General features: G+C 30.2%; 2 protein-coding genes across 2 annotated transcripts; one reads left to right on the top strand and one right to left on the bottom strand.

The window, feature by feature from the left end:
• The first annotated feature begins 2,680 nt into the window (after positions 1 to 2,680).
• On the top strand, positions 2,681 to 7,747 carry LOC120081868 (amino acid transporter AVT6C-like). Its single transcript, XM_039037044.2, has 5 exons — positions 2,681 to 3,234; positions 3,470 to 3,622; positions 3,723 to 3,926; positions 5,862 to 6,324; positions 7,414 to 7,747. The coding sequence occupies exons 1-5, from the start codon at positions 2,877 to 2,879 to the stop codon at positions 7,538 to 7,540; spliced, it is 1,305 nt and encodes a 434-aa protein (XP_038892972.1). The 5' UTR covers positions 2,681 to 2,876; the 3' UTR covers positions 7,541 to 7,747.
• A 6,637-nt stretch (positions 7,748 to 14,384) lies between these two features.
• On the bottom strand, positions 14,385 to 17,514 carry LOC120081166 (ARM repeat superfamily protein). Its single transcript, XM_039035849.2, has 6 exons — positions 17,365 to 17,514; positions 17,218 to 17,284; positions 16,094 to 16,192; positions 15,889 to 15,987; positions 15,100 to 15,225; positions 14,385 to 14,814 (listed from the first exon to the last, which is right to left on the bottom strand). Exons 1-6 carry the CDS (start codon positions 17,392 to 17,394, stop codon positions 14,669 to 14,671), a joined length of 567 nt encoding a protein of 188 aa, XP_038891777.1. The 5' UTR covers positions 17,395 to 17,514; the 3' UTR covers positions 14,385 to 14,668.
• Between the last annotated feature and the right edge of the window lie 1,397 nt (positions 17,515 to 18,911).

Below are 18,911 nucleotides of genomic sequence, written 5' to 3'. Positions count from 1 at the left end.
TATAATTAATTTTAAATTTTAAATCTTTGACATGAAATTAAGAGAATAGAAGAAGAGAAAAGACTACAAAAAAATAAATGGATGAGTAAAATTAAAGTACATATGATGAAGAGTTGTTTTTAAATAAAAAAAAATGAATTAAAATATTTATAAAATATAGCAGAATTTTAGAACTATCAATGATAGATGCTTCAGTGTCTATGAGTGACATTGATAGATTTCTATCGGTATCTATTAGTGACATTGATAGACACTGATAGAATCTATCAAAGTCTATCAATGTTTATCATTGATAGTTCTAAAATTTTGTTATATCTTGTAAATATTTTCAATAGTTTTATTATTTGAAATAATTTTCCTATGATGTAATTGAAATAAAATGTTAAATCTTGAGATAATAATGTTACCTTTACCTTTTTATCGACTAAAATAAATTTATGGATTATAAAAATTCTATTTTGACATAGTTCAATATTTCCTTTACAAATAACAAAAAAAATTAATTTCCAACTAAAAAAGCATACCTTAATTGAGATATAATTATACTAATACCATGAATTTGTGGTTCGAATCTCCCATCTTAAATTTATTCTTAATTTCTAAAATAGTGTGGTTACAATTTGTACAGATACTTTTTTCCTCTCTCCTCTCCCATCTATTAATGTTTTTCCTCTCTCCTCTCCCATCATGTCCTTCTAAAAGAATAATTTGTTTAAAAAAATGAAAAAGAAAAGAAAATATACAAATAATTAAATGAAAGGGTATAATAGACATCAAATAAAAGATAAAATTCCCCACATAGTACCTTTTAAATATAGAATAGATAGATATATATATATTATAAGTTATGACATTACATAAAATAGTTTTTTTCTTGAAAAAAAAATACATTACACATGATAGTTTATCCTTAATTAATCTATAAATGATTATAATTAAGTTAAGTTAAAGTTAGATTGAATTTCGTTGTTATTAATGGAGTAACAATCTCAATAATTGAATTTAAAGAACCTACCATTATTACTTTCCTCTAGCCAAATAGACAAAAACATTTGGCCACCTTCCCATTATCTTGGCCTCATACATTCCTTATATTATATATATATAGGTGTGAAATGCAATGTATTTTTATTGAATCTCTTATTTTTTTCAAATTCTCTATCAAACAAGCTTTTAATCACGTCGATCTTCCAATGAGTCGATTGAGATACAAGAAAAACCTTATAGTTTCTAGGATTTCGATATTATATGCTCTAGCAATGTATTGCATTCCTGCAAATTGGACACAATCGAGATGATTATGTAATACCCCACCTCCGTCCTTCTGCTTTTTATTGAGGGCTCCACGTAGTTACTTATTTTGATATTCTATTTTACAATTTTACATGTATGTATGTATGTGTATATATATTAGACATACCCCTATGCATCAATTATTAAGAGGTTATATTTTCACCAGCTTGCTTTTATTGTATTTCAATAAAATTATTTAGCATCAAAATAAACCATATAGAGTATGTCAGCAAGAGCTCTCAAATTATCTCAAAAGTATTACAACAGTTAATAACTCTCATTGATTGATTATTTAAACTTGATGTGGGGTTCAATTACGTAAAAGATATATTTATATAAAGAAAATTGCAACATATAATATAAAAACAAGTAGCTGTGTGGAGCCCTAAAAAAAAAGCACAGGATGGAGGTGGGTATTACATGACATCTTGATCGTGTCCAGTTTGTAGGAATGCAGTACATTCCTAGAATCTATGATATCAAAATCCTAGAAGCTATAAGGTCTTTCTTGTATCCCTCAGTTGACTCCTCGAAAGATCGAGGTGATTAAGAGCTTGTTTGGTAAAGAATTTGAAAACAAGAAATTCAATAAAAATAGGGTTTCATTTCATATTTTCAGATATTTAATTGATTGTAGATTCTGAAATTGGATTCCAATTTAAACATTTGTTTAAAATTTATTTGATATTATATATTTATAAATCCAATTATAATAATTACGTATTAATATTTAGTTGACCATAAACTATTATTAATTTATTTACGAATATAATTTATGTTAAAAAATTTATATAATTATTATTGTGTAATGTTATACCATTTATAATATAGTACATATAAATTACATATTATATTTTAAAAAAAAATTAATTGAGTTTATAACATGACATATTATATTTAGAAATATTTTCTTTATATAATATAATTTTATATTATAAAATTCAAAATTCAAAATAGATACATAAAAACATAAAAATGTTGTTTCTTAGAATTTGAACGGTTTGAATCACAGAATCTATAGATAATTTTTAGAAATAGAATTCAAATTTGATGTCAAATACATATTTATTTGAATTCAATAATTTTTTTATTAATGGATCTACTCATGATCTTAATTCGTTAAAAGGCGACACAAGTGCTCGACGAAATCTCTTTTTATCATACCCTTTGTTTTCACAATGAATTAGCTTATTTTCTTGCCCATTGATCATTAAACTGTTGTGGCCTACTAAAATTATAGCTCAAAATTTGATTCTTTTTCTGTTTGTCCTTATCTGAATAAAATAATAATAATAATATTTTTTCACAAGACATTTTGGTAATTTCATATCAAAATCATATCTCGATTATGATCCTCTAAATATCAATATATAGATTCAAATAAAACCCTTTATTTTAGTCTTTATACTTTTAAAATATTTGTTTCTCTTATATATAAATCTAATATATATAATAAAATTAGGCAGCACCAACCACCATACGCCGCGTAATAGAAGATTTTTGACGACATTTATCCTTCTCTTCATCCTCTTCATCTCCTTCCAGCTTTATTCTCTTCAGTTTATCATCCTCTCGCCGCCGTGATGTCGCCGGCGCCGGAAAACGTACCTCTACTGCCGGCAGCAAAGCCGTGCACGAGGACTGCGTCGGTCTCCGGCGCCGTGTTCAACGTCTCGACCAGTATAATCGGTGCTGGAATCATGTCGATTCCCTTCGCTCTAAAAGTCCTCGGCATAATCCCCGCCCTCGTTTTGATCGTGTTTGTCGCTTTCCTTACTGACATATCGGTGGAGCTTTTGCTTAGATTCACTCATTCCGGCGACTCGACGACCTACGCCGGCGTCATGAAGGAGTCGTTCGGTCCGATTGGTTCGATTGCTACGCAAATTTGTATCATGATTACTAATCTCGGTTGCTTGATTATGTATCAGATTATAATAGGTAAGTTTCTTCCGGACTTTACAGATCTTAATCGCTGCTCGATTTTACTTGCTTCGTAGTTTAATACGCTGGAATTAGGGCTGGATTCGCGAAATTCTTCATTATCTGATTGCCGAAACGGCCATGGATTTTAGAGAAAAGATTCATGAAATCGCATATTGTTTCGATTCTCTGATTTTCCGATTGATTCTCGTAATCGTTTCTGTTAATTTTGTATGATGTGTGGAATTTCCAGGAGATGTGTTCTCCGGCAATAAAGAAGGGGGAAAGGTACATTTAGGAGTTTTACAAGAATGGTTTGGGAATCACTGGTGGAACGCCAGAGAGTTCTCGATTCTTTTCACTCTTGTTTTCATTCTACTTCCTCTGGTTCTCCTCCGACGAGTCGGTCAGTAACTGGAAACTATGGAATGAATTAAACTGATGAGTGTATGATTTTATGTTATTCGTTTTAATGGCGTTGGATTTTGATTTCTGCGATTTTCCAGATTCTTTGAGATTCAGTTCGTTTGTATCGGTTGTTCTGGCCGTTGTTTTCGTTGGGATAAGCTCTGTAATGGCGATCATGGCGATCTTTGAAGGAAAAACAAAGAGCACCAGATTGGTACCGGAGCTTGACGAAGAAACCTCCTTCTTCGACCTTTTCACTGCTGTACCAGTTCTCGTCACAGCTTTCTGCTTCCATTTCAATGGTAAACCTACAAAACCTCATTCTTTGAAACAGAGTATTTGGTCCGTTCCGTTCGTTTCGATCGAGTTCAATAGGTTTGGTTTTCATTGCCTCCTACCGAACCGAACCAAATCGAAAGCAATTTATTAGATGTAGTGTAGTGTCGTGCCCTACTCAAATTTTTTGTCACATTTCTAAATTTACGGGAGTTTCACATGATCCTTTTCATTTTATCATTAAAAAAAAAAATTAGGTATTTCTTAAACTACACTTATTTTTATGCAACTTATACATTTGTTTAAAGAGAATTGTTAAGTGATAAATATCTTTTTTAAAATGATTGTTTTTTAAAAAAAAAATTAAAAAGAAGTAACAAAATAATTCTTATTGGATGAGTATAATATAAATTAAGTTAAAATACCATTTTAATTTATGTAATTTCAAATATCTAATTTTAGTCATTATAAATTGAGTTAATAATTATAACAATTTTTATTTTAGAAAAATATAATAGGTGAATATGCTTTAAAAATGACAACAAAAATGTTAATATAAAAAAGAGTTTAAAAAAATTAACAATTAACAAATAAGGTTAGATTTAAAATTTATTGAAAATATATAGATTAAAATTGGATATATGAAAATACACGTATTAAAATTAAATTGGAATCAAAATGGTATTTTACCTATTTTAGGTATAAAATATTTATTTATTAATTTAAATAATATTTTAATTTTTTTCCCAATATATTCCATCATATTTGTTTTCAAGATTTAATTGATTATTGACATCAGCATGTGGGGGTAGTGGGCCCATAGAATAAAGTTTTCAAGTGGAGCGTGGAGTGGGTGGGGCATACGCTGACGGATTTAGAATGATTCTTTCTTCTTAGGGCATAGGACTTATATTATCATTTGATTTAAATACTCTTTGGTCGGTTTGGTTTATGAAATTTGAATTCTCTTCTTCAAATGGACCAATTTTGATTGGTTTTTACTGTATAGTAAATTAAAATGGACCGTCAACCGAACCGACCACCGACTTTTCATGGTGGTTTATTTCGTTAGTTTAGTAGGTTTTAATTTGCTACCTTTTTTGAAGAAAGAATTTGTTAGTTTTCAGCTTTAGGTTCCTTTTAAAGGTAAGAAGTGAAACAAGAAAGTACCAACATAGGGTGCACATGATTATCGGATGTGAAATATGTTGCCCCACTGGCCACTACTTATTTTGACCATAATTAGACTACTTCTAGTTAACGATGACAATGAAGCTGGGCAGAGCGGGGTACATTCCCATCCCTATCTCCATGGGATTTTTAATCCCCATTGCCGCTTTTTATTTTATTATTTTACTATTTTTATTATTTAAAATTAACTAAATTCACTATAAATTATAAATTTTAGGATAAGAAATTAGTATTATTATTACATATATTTGTTTAAATTAATAATTTTAGAAAATTATTTTAATATTTTTTATTATAAATTTAATAAAAATGACATTTATTATATTAAAAAATTAAAATTTAAAAAAAAATAACTAAAACGGTAGCTAATAGAGGGTGGGGATCCCTTCTCTACATACCCAATTTAAATCCTCAATTTGACCCCATATCCGATCAAATTGAGGATTCTCCAATTGGATCGGAACCCGCAAAGACCCAATCATGTAGAGAATTTGCCATCCCTACACTTAATCTATGCATCTCTTCTCTGATGCTAGTAAAAATAAATAGAAATATTTGTCCTATGGTAAAATATTAGAGGGCAGGGCTGGTGCCTCAAGTTTTTATCTTTATTTTTTTTCTTTTACAAAGTTATTATCTTTTCACTTTCTTTTGAGCCTTAGATCCATTTAGATCTGTTTTAAACAAAATTTTAGAAATGTTATTCTTCATTATTCAACAGAACTAACTTCCTCATTGGGTCATTTTTATTTGATACAATAATCTTACAGTTCATCCAATAAGTTCTGAGCTTCATAAGCCATCAAATATGATCATTGCGGTTCGGATCGCGCTCCTTCTTTGCGCCGTTGTCTATTTCGTGATCGGAATTTTCGGGTACTTGTTATTTGGGGACTCATTAATGTCAGATATTCTGATGAACTTTGATCAGAGTGCTGATACAACAGGGGCTTTGTTGAATGATGTAGTGAGATTAAGCTATGCAGTTCATTTGATGCTTGTTTTCCCTTTGCTAAACTTCCCATTAAGGTCCAACATAAATGAATTATTGTTCCCAAAGAAGGCTCCTTTGGGCACAGATCAAACCAGGTTTCTGGCAATTACAATGGCTTTGTTGGTCTTCTCCTACCTAGCTGCAATAGCATTCCCAAATATATGGTACATCTTTCAATTCATGGGCTCAACTTCAGCTGCTTGCCTCGCTTTCATTTTCCCCGGTGCCATTGCTCTCAGGTACTTCGTTACTCTGACTTATTAGCTTAAGCTTTTTTAAGTCTACCAATGATTTAGTGTGCTATTAACATAGAGTGTTTTTAGTTCAAGTCTCTCTCTCTATATGATGTTACTTTGTTTCCATTTTTAGGTTGATCATCATTTGTAGGGTCTTGTGTTGACATAGAACATTTTAAATGAATAAGTTTACTCATTCAAATCTCTAACATAAGGGTTTTGAAGTCAGTTCAGATTTGTTTGAAAATCATGTTTGTTAACGGTCTTTTTTTCTTTTCTTTTTCTTTTTTTTTTTTGGTATGGTAATCGTCGAAAAAATAGTCTCTACTTCTAGTTTATTGTTGATGATTTTCCCAAAATGGGTTTATAGTTTAGGAAAAGTTATCTTTTTAACTCTTAGTATTGAAGAGTATGTGTATTTGGTTTGGTCATTGTGCTTTAAAAACGCTATTTTTTAGTTCTGAGTTTATAAGAATATGTGTATTTGGTTCTTGATTTTTCAATATGTATTTTTTCTAGTCTCTTAAGTTTTTAAGAATAGGTTTAAAAGGACTTTGAAGTAACTTTTTTTAAAATTTTCTAAAATAATTATAGAATATTTAAAATTAGAAAATTATTTTTAAGAATAATTCTAAAGAGAAAGAGAAAATTTTTAAAACTTGTTTTTCTAATTTAAATGTCATACAATTATTTAAAATAATAATGAAAATTATTTGAAGAATCTTTTAAACTTATTTAATTAAATATCCCTATTCTTAAAAATTTAGAAACTAAAAAGATACATTTTGAAAATATAGAAACCAAACCCACCTATCCGATGACTAAAAAGATAACTTTTCCTACAAATTTTGGAAACATATTTCGGTTAGTTAATTTCTTATATGAAAATTATTATCATTATTTAATTTTGTCAAAAATAACTTCGAGGGACTAAATTTAAGATTTATTAAAAATATATAGATTAAAATTGTACATTTGAAAGAACAATAATTAAAATAAAACATGTTAATAGTTTCCGTTACCATTAAGCTATAGCTCACTTTAGGGATTTTTTTTTTATTTTTTTTAACAAAAAATTGTTTGGGGATGCAGGGATGTGAATGGAATAGCAACAAAGAAGGATAAGGTGGTTGCTTTAGGAATGGTAATTCTGGCAGTGTTGACTAGCATTATTGCCATTTCCATAAACATAAATAAAGCATTGAAAAGCAATCATTAGAAATTATTGAATGTTTTGGAAATTCTCTCTGTCTATTAAAAAAAAAAATGTTTTGGAAACTCCAATTATTTGTTTTTGGAGATGATGATTGGTTGTATAGTTTGTATTTGTAAGAGCTCTCTCTCTCTCTCTCTCTCTCTCCTATTTTTAAGTTCAATTTTGTATATTTTGAAATAACTTTATAAATTTATGGTTGGATTCTCTCCATTTGTTGTATTCTCTTGTTTATTTTTGAGAAATTAATAGCAAAAATAGCGTAAACACTAGTCTAAATAAATAGTCTCAATTATACATTTATCTACATTTTCCATTTTTTTACGTGAATAGTCTAGTGGATCATTATTTTACACAAAAATTTGGTTAAATTTACTTTTTCAACACACCAAATCATTTCGTTTTTTAAAAAATAATTTAATATATAATAATATTAATATTAAAAGACACGTACAAGAGAAGTTTCTCATGATTGTGAACTTTCTAAAATGATATTCTTTTCAAAAATAAAGAAAGATTTTCGAAAAATTTAGAATTTATTCCCACGTAAATGAAAGCAAAAATTGAAAAGAAGGTTGGAAGAAAAAAATGTATATTTGATATATACAACACAATATATTCGATATATATTTGATTTTCTAGAGATAAATCATGATATATTTGATAAATGCATGAACAAGACAATTTGTATAATAATATACTATCTTAAATATCAAACAATATATGTAATGTATATTTACATTTTCTAGTACATTACCTTTATATTTGATATATATTTGAGATCTAAATGCAAAGGTGGTCGATTTTTAGCTAGAAAAAATAGGAATATAGAAGAAAATAAATAAAGTCTCCTAAAATGAAGGTAACATTAATTTGAACAATCATTAAATGAATATCAACCAAAATTAATAAATAACAAAAATAAAGTCAAGATTAAAAAATGATGTTAATAAAAAAACAATTAAATATTTCAAAAATTTTGAAATAATGGTAAAAATGTTAAATTGGTCCAAAATTAAAACTAAAAAACTTTTAACGAAATAATGCAAAATCTAGGACATTTATGAACTATATATAGTGTATAGAGAACTTTTCGAGTAAAAATCTGAGAAATTGTGAGAAATAGCACGTTTAGGTTTTCACCTTACAAAACTAACACGTTTTTTGAAAACTCGTATAAATAGGTTTTCTCAGTTCATCTCAGGTGAGGTTGACCACTTAAGAAATCTACTTTTAACTTATCAATTATTTTGAGCCTTCTCAATAAGCTTGATTACCCACCGAGATTTGCTAATTTCTTTCCTGTAATCTTTCCAAATTTATACCAAATTTTATATTATTTTCAAATTTTCTCCGAATTCAATTATGTTTATTAAATATTATATCAAATTATTATACAATTTTTCAAATCTTTAGCATAATTTATGTTTCCACAATTATTTGAATTTCCAAAATTCAAAATGGATTTTTCAATTACCAAAATACATTTTCCAGATTGATTCAACATTTTTAAATTTGGGAAAAATCAATTTTTTCGAAAAATTGGGTAAGATTTGGGATATATATAGAATCTCGGTGTTAATTATACTCGAGATTTCACAAAAAAAAAAACTCAAATATATGAATTTTAATTTAATTATGCCTGAGATTTCACAAAGAAAGCTCAAATATAAAGAATCTCGATGTTATTTTGTCCGAGATTAACACCGAGATGCACATAATCTCAATGTATAATCTAGTGAGATGTACCGAGAAGGCTTCAGACAATCGATAAGTTGGAAAAAATTTATTTTTTTTTTTAACTAAAATCTCTTGATCGATCTCACTCGAAATAGACTGAAAAAAAATTATTTTTACGAGTTTTAAAAATATGCTAATTTTGTAAGGTGAAAACCTACGTGCTATTTTTGAAAATTTTTCTAAAAAGTCTATTCTTACCATGAAACTCCTCATCTAGCTGGATAGGTCGCCATTTCTTTCAAGAAACAAATCTATGTTTTTTCTACAATTATCTACTATAAAAGAAATAAAATATTGATTAAGTTACAAGTTTATTCCCTGAAATTTCTAAGTTTGTATAATAAAATGTTTAAGGCCCGTCAACTTTCAATTGTGTACAACAAGTTCTTAAACTTTAAAAATATTAGGTAGTTTCCTCAACTTTTAATTTTGTGCACAATAGACTTTTGACATATTAAAAATTTTTAAAAATTAATTATAGAATAGCAAAGTAGAAATTTATGTCTAATGGGCCCTTAGCTGTGTATATAAATTTTAAATAATGTTGACCGAGTTCATGATTTATGAAACACAAAATTGAAAATTCAATGACCTAATTAACAGAAAACTAAAAGTTGAACGTATTAGACAAAAGTTATGAAACATATGGGATAAACAATTAAAGTATAAAATTGAGAATCATGTCTAATGGAACTTAAACTTTCAATTTTGTAACTAGTAAATATGTAAAATCTAAGAAGTGTTTCTGTTAAGTAGGAAATGACCCATTATTTTTTTTTAAACAAAAAAAATAAAAACAATGAATATAAAAAATAAAAAAAAAATAGAAACCTAATGAATATAAAACTTTTAGTGTTTGATAGGTTTTGAGTAAACGACCTGTTCCACATTTTTTACTGTTTTCAATCCTATAAGATACAAAAATGAAAATTTGAGAACCTATCAAACACTTTTCGTAACACCCCAGGCCTAGGATTCGGAATCCGGATTCGGTCCCTAATGGCCCCGGCATTCCCCTACGACCTGGTTATGTCATCCTCACTTGCCTCGAATGCTTCTAGAAGTGAAAGTTATCTCCACAAACCAACACGGGTCCTTTCAGGATGCTTTGTCCTCACTCACACCCAACATAGGATTGCTCCAAGCTAAGCACGTTTAGTTTTGAAGTTCTTATGATTGAGCCACCAAAAAAGGTGCATCTTGTTGATATAGGTAGTAACTTTTAATTCTTTTAAGCCTTTCTTAGTCATACTTTCATGTCTTCAAGATCCCTCTCATTCATATGTGATATCGGTTCATTCACGTACCCCTCCTGAACTCAGATCGTTACACTTTTTAAAGTACATTAATTAAATAGACATGTAGAAATCAAATGACGATAGTTGTGCCATGGATAAACTCGTGGCCTTGAAAGAAAAATCGACACGACCTCGATGCTAAATCGGCAAAATCAATTGCTCCCCAAGATTAATACCACTCTCGATTTTTTATGTGCACTTGTCAAAGAATGGATTGGAATTGATGGAAAAATGCTAAAAAAAACAGTAGAACTAGAGGAAAAACATATGAAGAAATATCAAATATTATGTTCTTTTTCCCTGCAACTAAGAGAACTTTTAAGAAAAAATAATTGAAGAATTAAATAAAACTGTTTTAGAATTAATTGAAGAATTAATTTTCCCACTAACTAATTATTGGAATCAATTTAAATAAACGGTAATAAAATTGTTAAAATAATTAATGAGAAATATATTAAAATTTAACTCATTTTTCAATTTTCTTTTGTTATAGGCCAAAAGACCAAAGTCATTCTCAACAACCCTCACGAATGACTCATTTTTTGGGCTCAAAATGTCAAATGACCCGCTAAAATAATGTCAATTGACCCTCTGCTTACATCATCACTATATCAGATTACGTAAATATCCTCATCTCTTTGTCTTCTTACCCTTTTACTGAACATTAAAACTAAACTAAAACTCTTCAAAGGTAATGGCTTGCAAAACCCATCATTTGAAATCCATCATTTAGGCTTATAAAATCTTCCATTGCCGCTGATAAATCGAATCTGATCGGAAAGTGATTTCAATATGTGCTGATTGTGTCTTAAACTGATTGGTAATGGGGATAGGGTGGGTCGTTCTGGGGTAAAAATATTGTGAACCTATGGGTTTTTTTTTTTTTGTTTTCCCTCCCAATGTGTTATTAGGTTGAAGACAAGTGGAAAGAGAGAATGTGAGTGAGACTAGCGAGAATGTCTAAAGAAAATATTTCCTAAAGTTGATAAAACTAAAGAAAGTGAGAGAGAGCGAGATATATGGAAGGAGATGGAGACAGAGCGAAAGTTATGAAGGAAGAAGGGGCGATAACAAGAGATATGGAGGGAGGGAGAGAGAGCGAGAGACATGGAGAGATATGAAGAGAAAGCGAAAGAGAGCAAGAGATATGGAAAGAGAAAGAGAGAGAGAGAAAGAGAGAAAGCGAGACATATAGAGGGAGAGAGAGTGAGAAAGAGAGATATGGAGAGAGCGAGAGCTATGGAGAGAGAGCAAGAGATATGGAGAGAGTGAAGCACATGGATGAGATGGATAAACGAGACCGACTAGAGCAAGACAGGCAAGAGAGAGAAGAAGATAACCCATTGTTCCATGGATATTTGCAAATAGATCATCAACGAGAGCAAGAGCAAGAGCAAATGCTTTTCCGCGTACGCGCGAGTATATTTTGGTAATATCACCCAAATTTGGTCATTCGACATTTTTTTTTTCAAAAAATGAGTCATTTGACATTTTCGACCCAATTTTTAGGTCATTCGTACAAATTCCCCCTTAACTATTTGAATGGATGTATAGTGAAGTAGGGCAATAACTTTGTTAGAAAGAGTGAGTTACCTTTTGAACTTTCAATAACTATGGTTGAAACCTCCACTACATATTTTACTATATAAATTTTCTTGATTTTGCGATACAAAGCATGCTATTTAAGGCCATGCACATAAACCTTGGATCTGCCTGAAAGCTCTAGAAAGAGACCTTTAAACTCTTTCATTGAAAGCGACCACACCTTCACCTTCACATTTGTTGCTTCATCAAGTCTATCGCAATAGACAACTCAAAAACTGAGCTATGAAAACTTCACATCTAGTCTATAACATAACCAACTTCATCAAGTCTATCGAAGACAAACCACTCAAAAACTGAGTTATGAAGATTTTACAATTATCCATCAAGCCCATATCAGAACCGCCCGAAGAAAGAGCTATGGAACTTTTAAGGGTTTAGTTCTATCCATCAAGTCCCGTACTAAGGCCGCCCAAAAAAAGGACTATGAAGTTTTTATGGGTTTGAGTCTCATGCACACTGAGGATTCTTGAATTTTCTCCTTGTTAGGCTTTGGTTAGAGGATTCGTCAAATTTTTCTCAACCTTCACAAAATTTAAGGAGATAACTCCATCTTTCCACCATTGTCTTTCCACCATTGCTTCACGACTCTATGACTGAGGTGTATATATATCTCATTTGACGATTATACACACTATTCTTGACAATTCTATCGCAAGCATATATGACAATCAATATAAATCAATCCACTAATTTACTCATCATAAAGTGAAAACTCAATATGCTGAGTTGTCTCCAAAACTCCTCATAACCATTTCGAAAAGAATTAAATAATATATATAGATATATTTGGACAATAACTTAAGTTATTCTGCCAAATATCTACTTTCCATCTTTATTAATTTTACTTCTCAATTTGGAGAATCAATCCTAATTTTAGATCATGCTTAGCAAAGCATCCATAACTTCTCAAAAGCATTCCATTTTTTTTTTACCCATTTTATAGAAAAGTTTCTAGTACATCTTAATATTTGCAACTTTCATGTAGCAATTGGTATGTCCTTAGAATATATATTATTCATGGATCATACTATTCTCAATTGCTTCTTCTAGCATTCTTACACTAGAATTTTTTCTCACCTTTATAAAAAAAATATCATAATTGTTATTGGGGGAAAATGAAGGTACCTGATTTATAAATCCAATACCAAAATCAAGTAAAATCCAACAAAGAATCACCATCCAGCAGCCTTTAACAAAGTCATGGCAATCACATTATTTATGATCCAAGATGTAGATATTTGACCTTGGATAAACTCACTGCCTTGAAAGCAAGATCGATGCAACCTCGGTGTTAAATCACCAAAGTCGATTGCTCCCCAAGGTTAACACAACTCCCGATCTTTGATGTGCACTCGTCAGAGAACGAATTGGAATCAAAGGAAAAAATGTTTAGATCTAGAGGAAAAACATATGAAGAAAGACCAAACATTCTCTCTCTTTTTTTTTTCACAACTAAGAAGACTTTTAAGGAAAAATAATTGAAGAAATAAATGAAAACTGTTTTAGAATTAACTGACAAGTTAATTTTCCACTAATTAATTCTTGGAATTAATTTAAATAAATGCTAATAAAACTATTAAAATAATTAAAGAGAAAGGTATTAAAAATTAACTCATTTTTCATTTTTCTTTTGCTATGAACCAAAAACCCAAAGTCATTCCCAACCAGACAAATGAAACTAAACTTATAATTTAAGTTAAAAGTTCATTCTTCTTCACAAATATGGAAAGGTGGTGAAGTTTGGGGAATATTGATGAATTGACCCAAATTTTTGGGGCAAATAAAATTTAACCCACTTATCATTACTAATGAAAAAATAAGTTATATCTACCAATACTACTCATCAATATGGAAAAAATTATGTACATGTAAAGAGATTATTTCAGCAAACCTCTCAACATGTAAAAGAATTTCTTATTGTCAACTTTGAAACGTTGTTCCACCTATTCAAAACACGATTCAAACATCATCAACTCGACAGTGAAAATCAGGTGTGTATAGGACACAGCATTCTATTGAAATGGAGTGTACGTATAGATGATCGAGGCGAGAGCAAAAAAACGAAGGGAGGACGTGAGAATGAGAAGTATGATAGGAAAAGCAAGATTGAAAGTTTTTTATAGAATCCTCAACCAGAGTGCAAGCTAGACAAGAAACACGAGCAAGAGAAAAACGAATAGAGGACATGAGAACAAGAAGAATATGTATGAGAGCAAAAGCACGATCGAAATTAGTAGCGTTAAATTTCAATGAACAAATAAAAAAGAGGTTTCTCTTTCAAAACCCTTCCCCCCACCCTCCTCTCTTTTGCATGGTTCCTCTCTCGATCCCATCTCCCTCAATCCATCTCTCATGCCCAAGGTGCCTCCGCCCTCCAATGACGTCAGGCTGCAGTACCGTCCTCCTCACATCGCCAGTAAGTGTTATTGTTCTCTATCTCTCTCTCTCAAAATAATAATAATAATAAAGAAAGAAATAAAATTCTTACTTGTCAAGATGAAACATCATAGCTAAGATCTCTAAATCTCTTCATTAGGTTTGACTTGTACTCGTTCACTTTCATATCTTCAGCCGAATCTGGAGTAGATTTAATAACCAAGATTGCCCCTGCTTTATGCAAGGCACCAACAGCTTCATCTGAAAAATATAACAAAGGAGAAAACTAAGTATGAAAAATGAATGTTTCAAAATGGATGTAAAACCACCAACATCGTCGCTGTTTCTAGGCATATTAGGAAGCTCTAAATCATTGTGTTAGTTTCAAGATTAAGACTCAACTGGCCAAAGCGAGCATGGCTCAACATGCATATCACAAACCCAAATGAGTTAATGATATTTATGTACTTGAATCCTAAGTGAATAAGACGAACTAAAGTTTAAATAATAAATTAAAGTAATATATGAGTATATTAGAATTTGAACCTGAATGTGAGATGGCATGTAAAGCCTTCAAAGCTTCCTTACGTGTCCGGTCATCTTTGGCAGCCCCGAGCATGTTTAAGAGCTCTTGAGCGCCACCTATCTCCACTATTTTCATCCTTCTTTCATCTGTAATTGCAAAGAAAGTATACCATAAACTCAACAAGGCTTTCCCTGACTATAAAGGCAGTTATGATTCTTAAAGTTACCAATAAAAGTGCAATCAGGTTTCAGGTAAAACTAGAGACAGACTGTCTAAACTTTTGATGTTTTCTAGTTAGACTTCTAAATTGGCAAATTTTGATCAAATGCACCAGGAAAAAGTTTGAAAAAGTGTCATTAGAACTTAGCAAGCAAAAGCTGCAAAATGTATTTCAGTTAAAGGTCAATTTTCTAAGGTAGAAAGAGTGCAAATCTATGATCCCTTCTTGAAAGATGCTTCTTTTATCTTCCAATGCAGCATTTTACACTTCTCTAAGTTGCAGTACAAAAGAGCTTCATCTTCAATTTGAAAATCTTCGCTTTAGCTACCGTTGTATGTATTTATGTTGGTGTCAAGATTACTGAATCTCAATAAAAGAAAAAGGTCTTAAAATATTTTTATATAGAATCCTGGGGAGAAAATGGGATGGGTTAACAAGATCTACCATAGAAAGAGAGCAGGCATGGCATTGTTGACCCCAGGAAAAGTTCCAACAACATATAAAAGTATGAGATAAGTTTAACAATCAATAGTTTCAAAAGATATAACCATTTTAGGAGAGGAAAATAAGAGGAGGTAGGTAGAAGTACCATCAATCGAAAAGCGAGCCAATCTAGACGCTCCCATCCTCTTAAACAATGGATCTTTAACTTGCAAGAGCGATACGGATTGCTGCAACAAGTTATCCCCTGTAAGAACAAATTTAACTCAAGATAACACCGTGAAAGATTTGAAAACTAGAAACACTTCACATCCAAAGAAATCAAAAAGCAATTAGGAGACAGAATTTCTGACCCATGTATGGAAAAATCTGGTAACCAATAAATGTCGCAGTCCCAGCAAAGATTAGCTTTAATAACCATCCTACTTTTCTTTCCGCCTCTTTCTCAATCTCTGAAATTAACTAAAATCTCAATCAGGCGTTCAAAAACAATGACAATAAGCATGGAACTCATCTAGTTACTTTTGCAGATTGCAAATATCCCTTTTAGATTGGAGAGTAAGTTATATCACAATATCATTCTTAAAAAATTACCAGAACTGTAATTTAAAATTTTAAAAATTTAAAAATTTAAAAAAAAAAAAAAAAAAAAAAACCCACAAATGTACTGTCCCCCAGCACTTAGTAGTTAGAACCAAGTATAAAATCCATCGACATAATAAAAATTGATAAATTATTCAAAATACCCCTGAAAATAAGACGAAAAAGTTTGTGTATGTTTATTTATTGCTTAAGTGAAGAAATCTAAACATGTAAGAAGTAAATTTAGGAGTTAAGGTTAGCAAAAAAAGCATAGATGAAATAACAACAAATTGGGGGCGTGAAGTTGATTGGAGGAAGAGGACAATAGGTATGGTTGACAAATGCATCATTTTTCTTTATTCTTTTCCATGTATGTGTTTAGAATTGTTCACGACAAAAATATACAAAGGTTGTTTTGAAACAAACTTCAAACTTGATTAAAATGAAACTTTTCAAAGCTTTGGATATAAATGAAACCAACCCCATCAGGGGATTTTTGGATAACTTAACCAATAATAATCCATTCATATTATCATAAATCAAATGAACAACATCAACGTTACAGATCAACCAGTATTGCTAATATATTGTACAAATATTGCTGAAAATTAAAATGCCAAAAAATTATCAACAATGGCAACATAAATACTAACAATAATATTCGTAACTTAATCAACAAATCTAAAATACTTAATCATGTCAACATCCCTACTTCAGTGACATTTATATCTAGGTTTTCACAGAATCCTTAATTGAGGGCTTGAAATTCCTATTCTAAGGAATTCTTTAAATCCCATTTAAAGTGCATCATCTAAGCGACCAAACAATCCATTTCTTCAGATAACAGAAAAGGAGTCGATCATTTTCAAAGAAAATCAACTGAGCCAAGAATTACCTCTTTCGTCGTAAGCTGAAAAAGTGCGAAATTGCAGGGTTCGCACAGGTTCCCTTCTGCACAGATGCTGAAACTAATTTAAGTAAGGGGAAGAACCATGGACGAAAATTCTCAAAATAGGAAGTTGGAGAGAGAGGAGAATTTTACAGTGGTTAGCTTTGATGCGATTATGCGCATGGTGAAGAACAAAGAATCGGCCACCGGCTCCGGCCTCCGCCACTGTGGGTCTGACTCCGTTTGTGAAATGCGACCTGCTCCGTCGCCGTTACGGATTTATGGCTTTGAGTTTTGGGCCGACTATGAAATGACCCAATTTCAAAAAACAAAATTTTAAAATCCAAACTAAATGAGGGAAAAAAAAAGAAAAAAGAAAAAAGAAAAAGGAAAAAAAGAAAGGTTAAACAGCAAACCTGAACTTTCATAAAAGTGTGCGACTAAATTTTAGTTAGAAGCTGTATTTTCATTTTCAAATTTATAACCATTAGTTCCTAAATTTTAATAAATAATGGTCATTTGTATTTTAAAATAATTTTTGAAGTGTATTTTCAACTGCTTTTGTCAAAAGTGTTTAAATAAAAATGAGTTTTTTTCTTTTTAAAAAATCTCAAGTCAATCCAAATGGGTTCTTGGTCTTTATAGTTTGTAAATAAACTTGATTATCGATAAGTTTATCAATCTATGCCTTATGAAATTTCATTAAATCATATTAATATTTTTCACGATAAGGATTAAATTGTTGATTGTTAAATTTTAAGGACTAAATTGTTACAAAATTGAAAATATAAAGACTAAATTGTTATAAAATTGAAAGTATAAGGATTAAATTGTTGTCAACTAAAGTTTAGGGACTAAATTGGAAAGTTCAACAATCAAAGATTTTTTAACCATATATTTAATAGTTTTGAAAAGAAAAGATTTTCAACTTTTACCGCTCTTAAACTTTCAATTTTATTAAATAAAACTCAATTTTTGTTAACAAAAAGTAGTCTTAAAAGCTTCTATCAAGGTTTAAAATGTCGATATCAATGAAAATATTTAGGTCCAAATTTTACGGAAATTACTATAAAAATATCAATAAAAGATCGATTTTGATGGATATTTCTAGAAAATATATGAAAATAAAATATTTAAAAATAAATTTATATTAATAAATAAACATTTTATGATTTTCAAACAAGTTAACATGTCTATATTTATATTATATTTATAACAGTGGCATATAGATGCTTAATGTTTATGTTAAATGGATTTTTTTATGATATAATAGAAATATCGATTCACCCCACGTCGATGTCGAATCCATAAGAATATGAAAATATCGATGAAAATATTGACATATCGACGAAAAGCTAATGTTATGGTTTCTAAAATTCACATGTTTTTATAATACTAGGTTCTTCATGTATTTAAATTTGATTAATGCATAAATTAATCATTATTAACTTTTTCAAAACTTACCAATTTTAATAAAAATCTAGCGGTTGATCAATCATATGTAGAGTGGAGATTTAGATTTCTAATCTTTTGGCCAATAATACATATTTAATATCAGTTCTTCCTCTTTTGTTTTTTTGGGTACCCTTGTTTACTTCTATTTAAAATCTTATCAAATTTATGTAATATCTATGTCCTTGAACACCTGCTATCAATTTTCTTAAATTTTTTAGGGTACATTTAGCATGCAAAGTTAAGTT

Source organism: Benincasa hispida, chromosome 7 (genome assembly GCF_027475165.1).
Source record: "Benincasa hispida cultivar pf3 chromosome 7, pf3_genome.v1.1, whole genome shotgun sequence".
Taxonomy (NCBI): domain Eukaryota; kingdom Viridiplantae; phylum Streptophyta; class Magnoliopsida; order Cucurbitales; family Cucurbitaceae; genus Benincasa; species Benincasa hispida.
The sequence above is the reverse complement of the archived record's forward strand: the minus strand, read 5'-3'. Positions and strand labels throughout refer to the sequence as shown.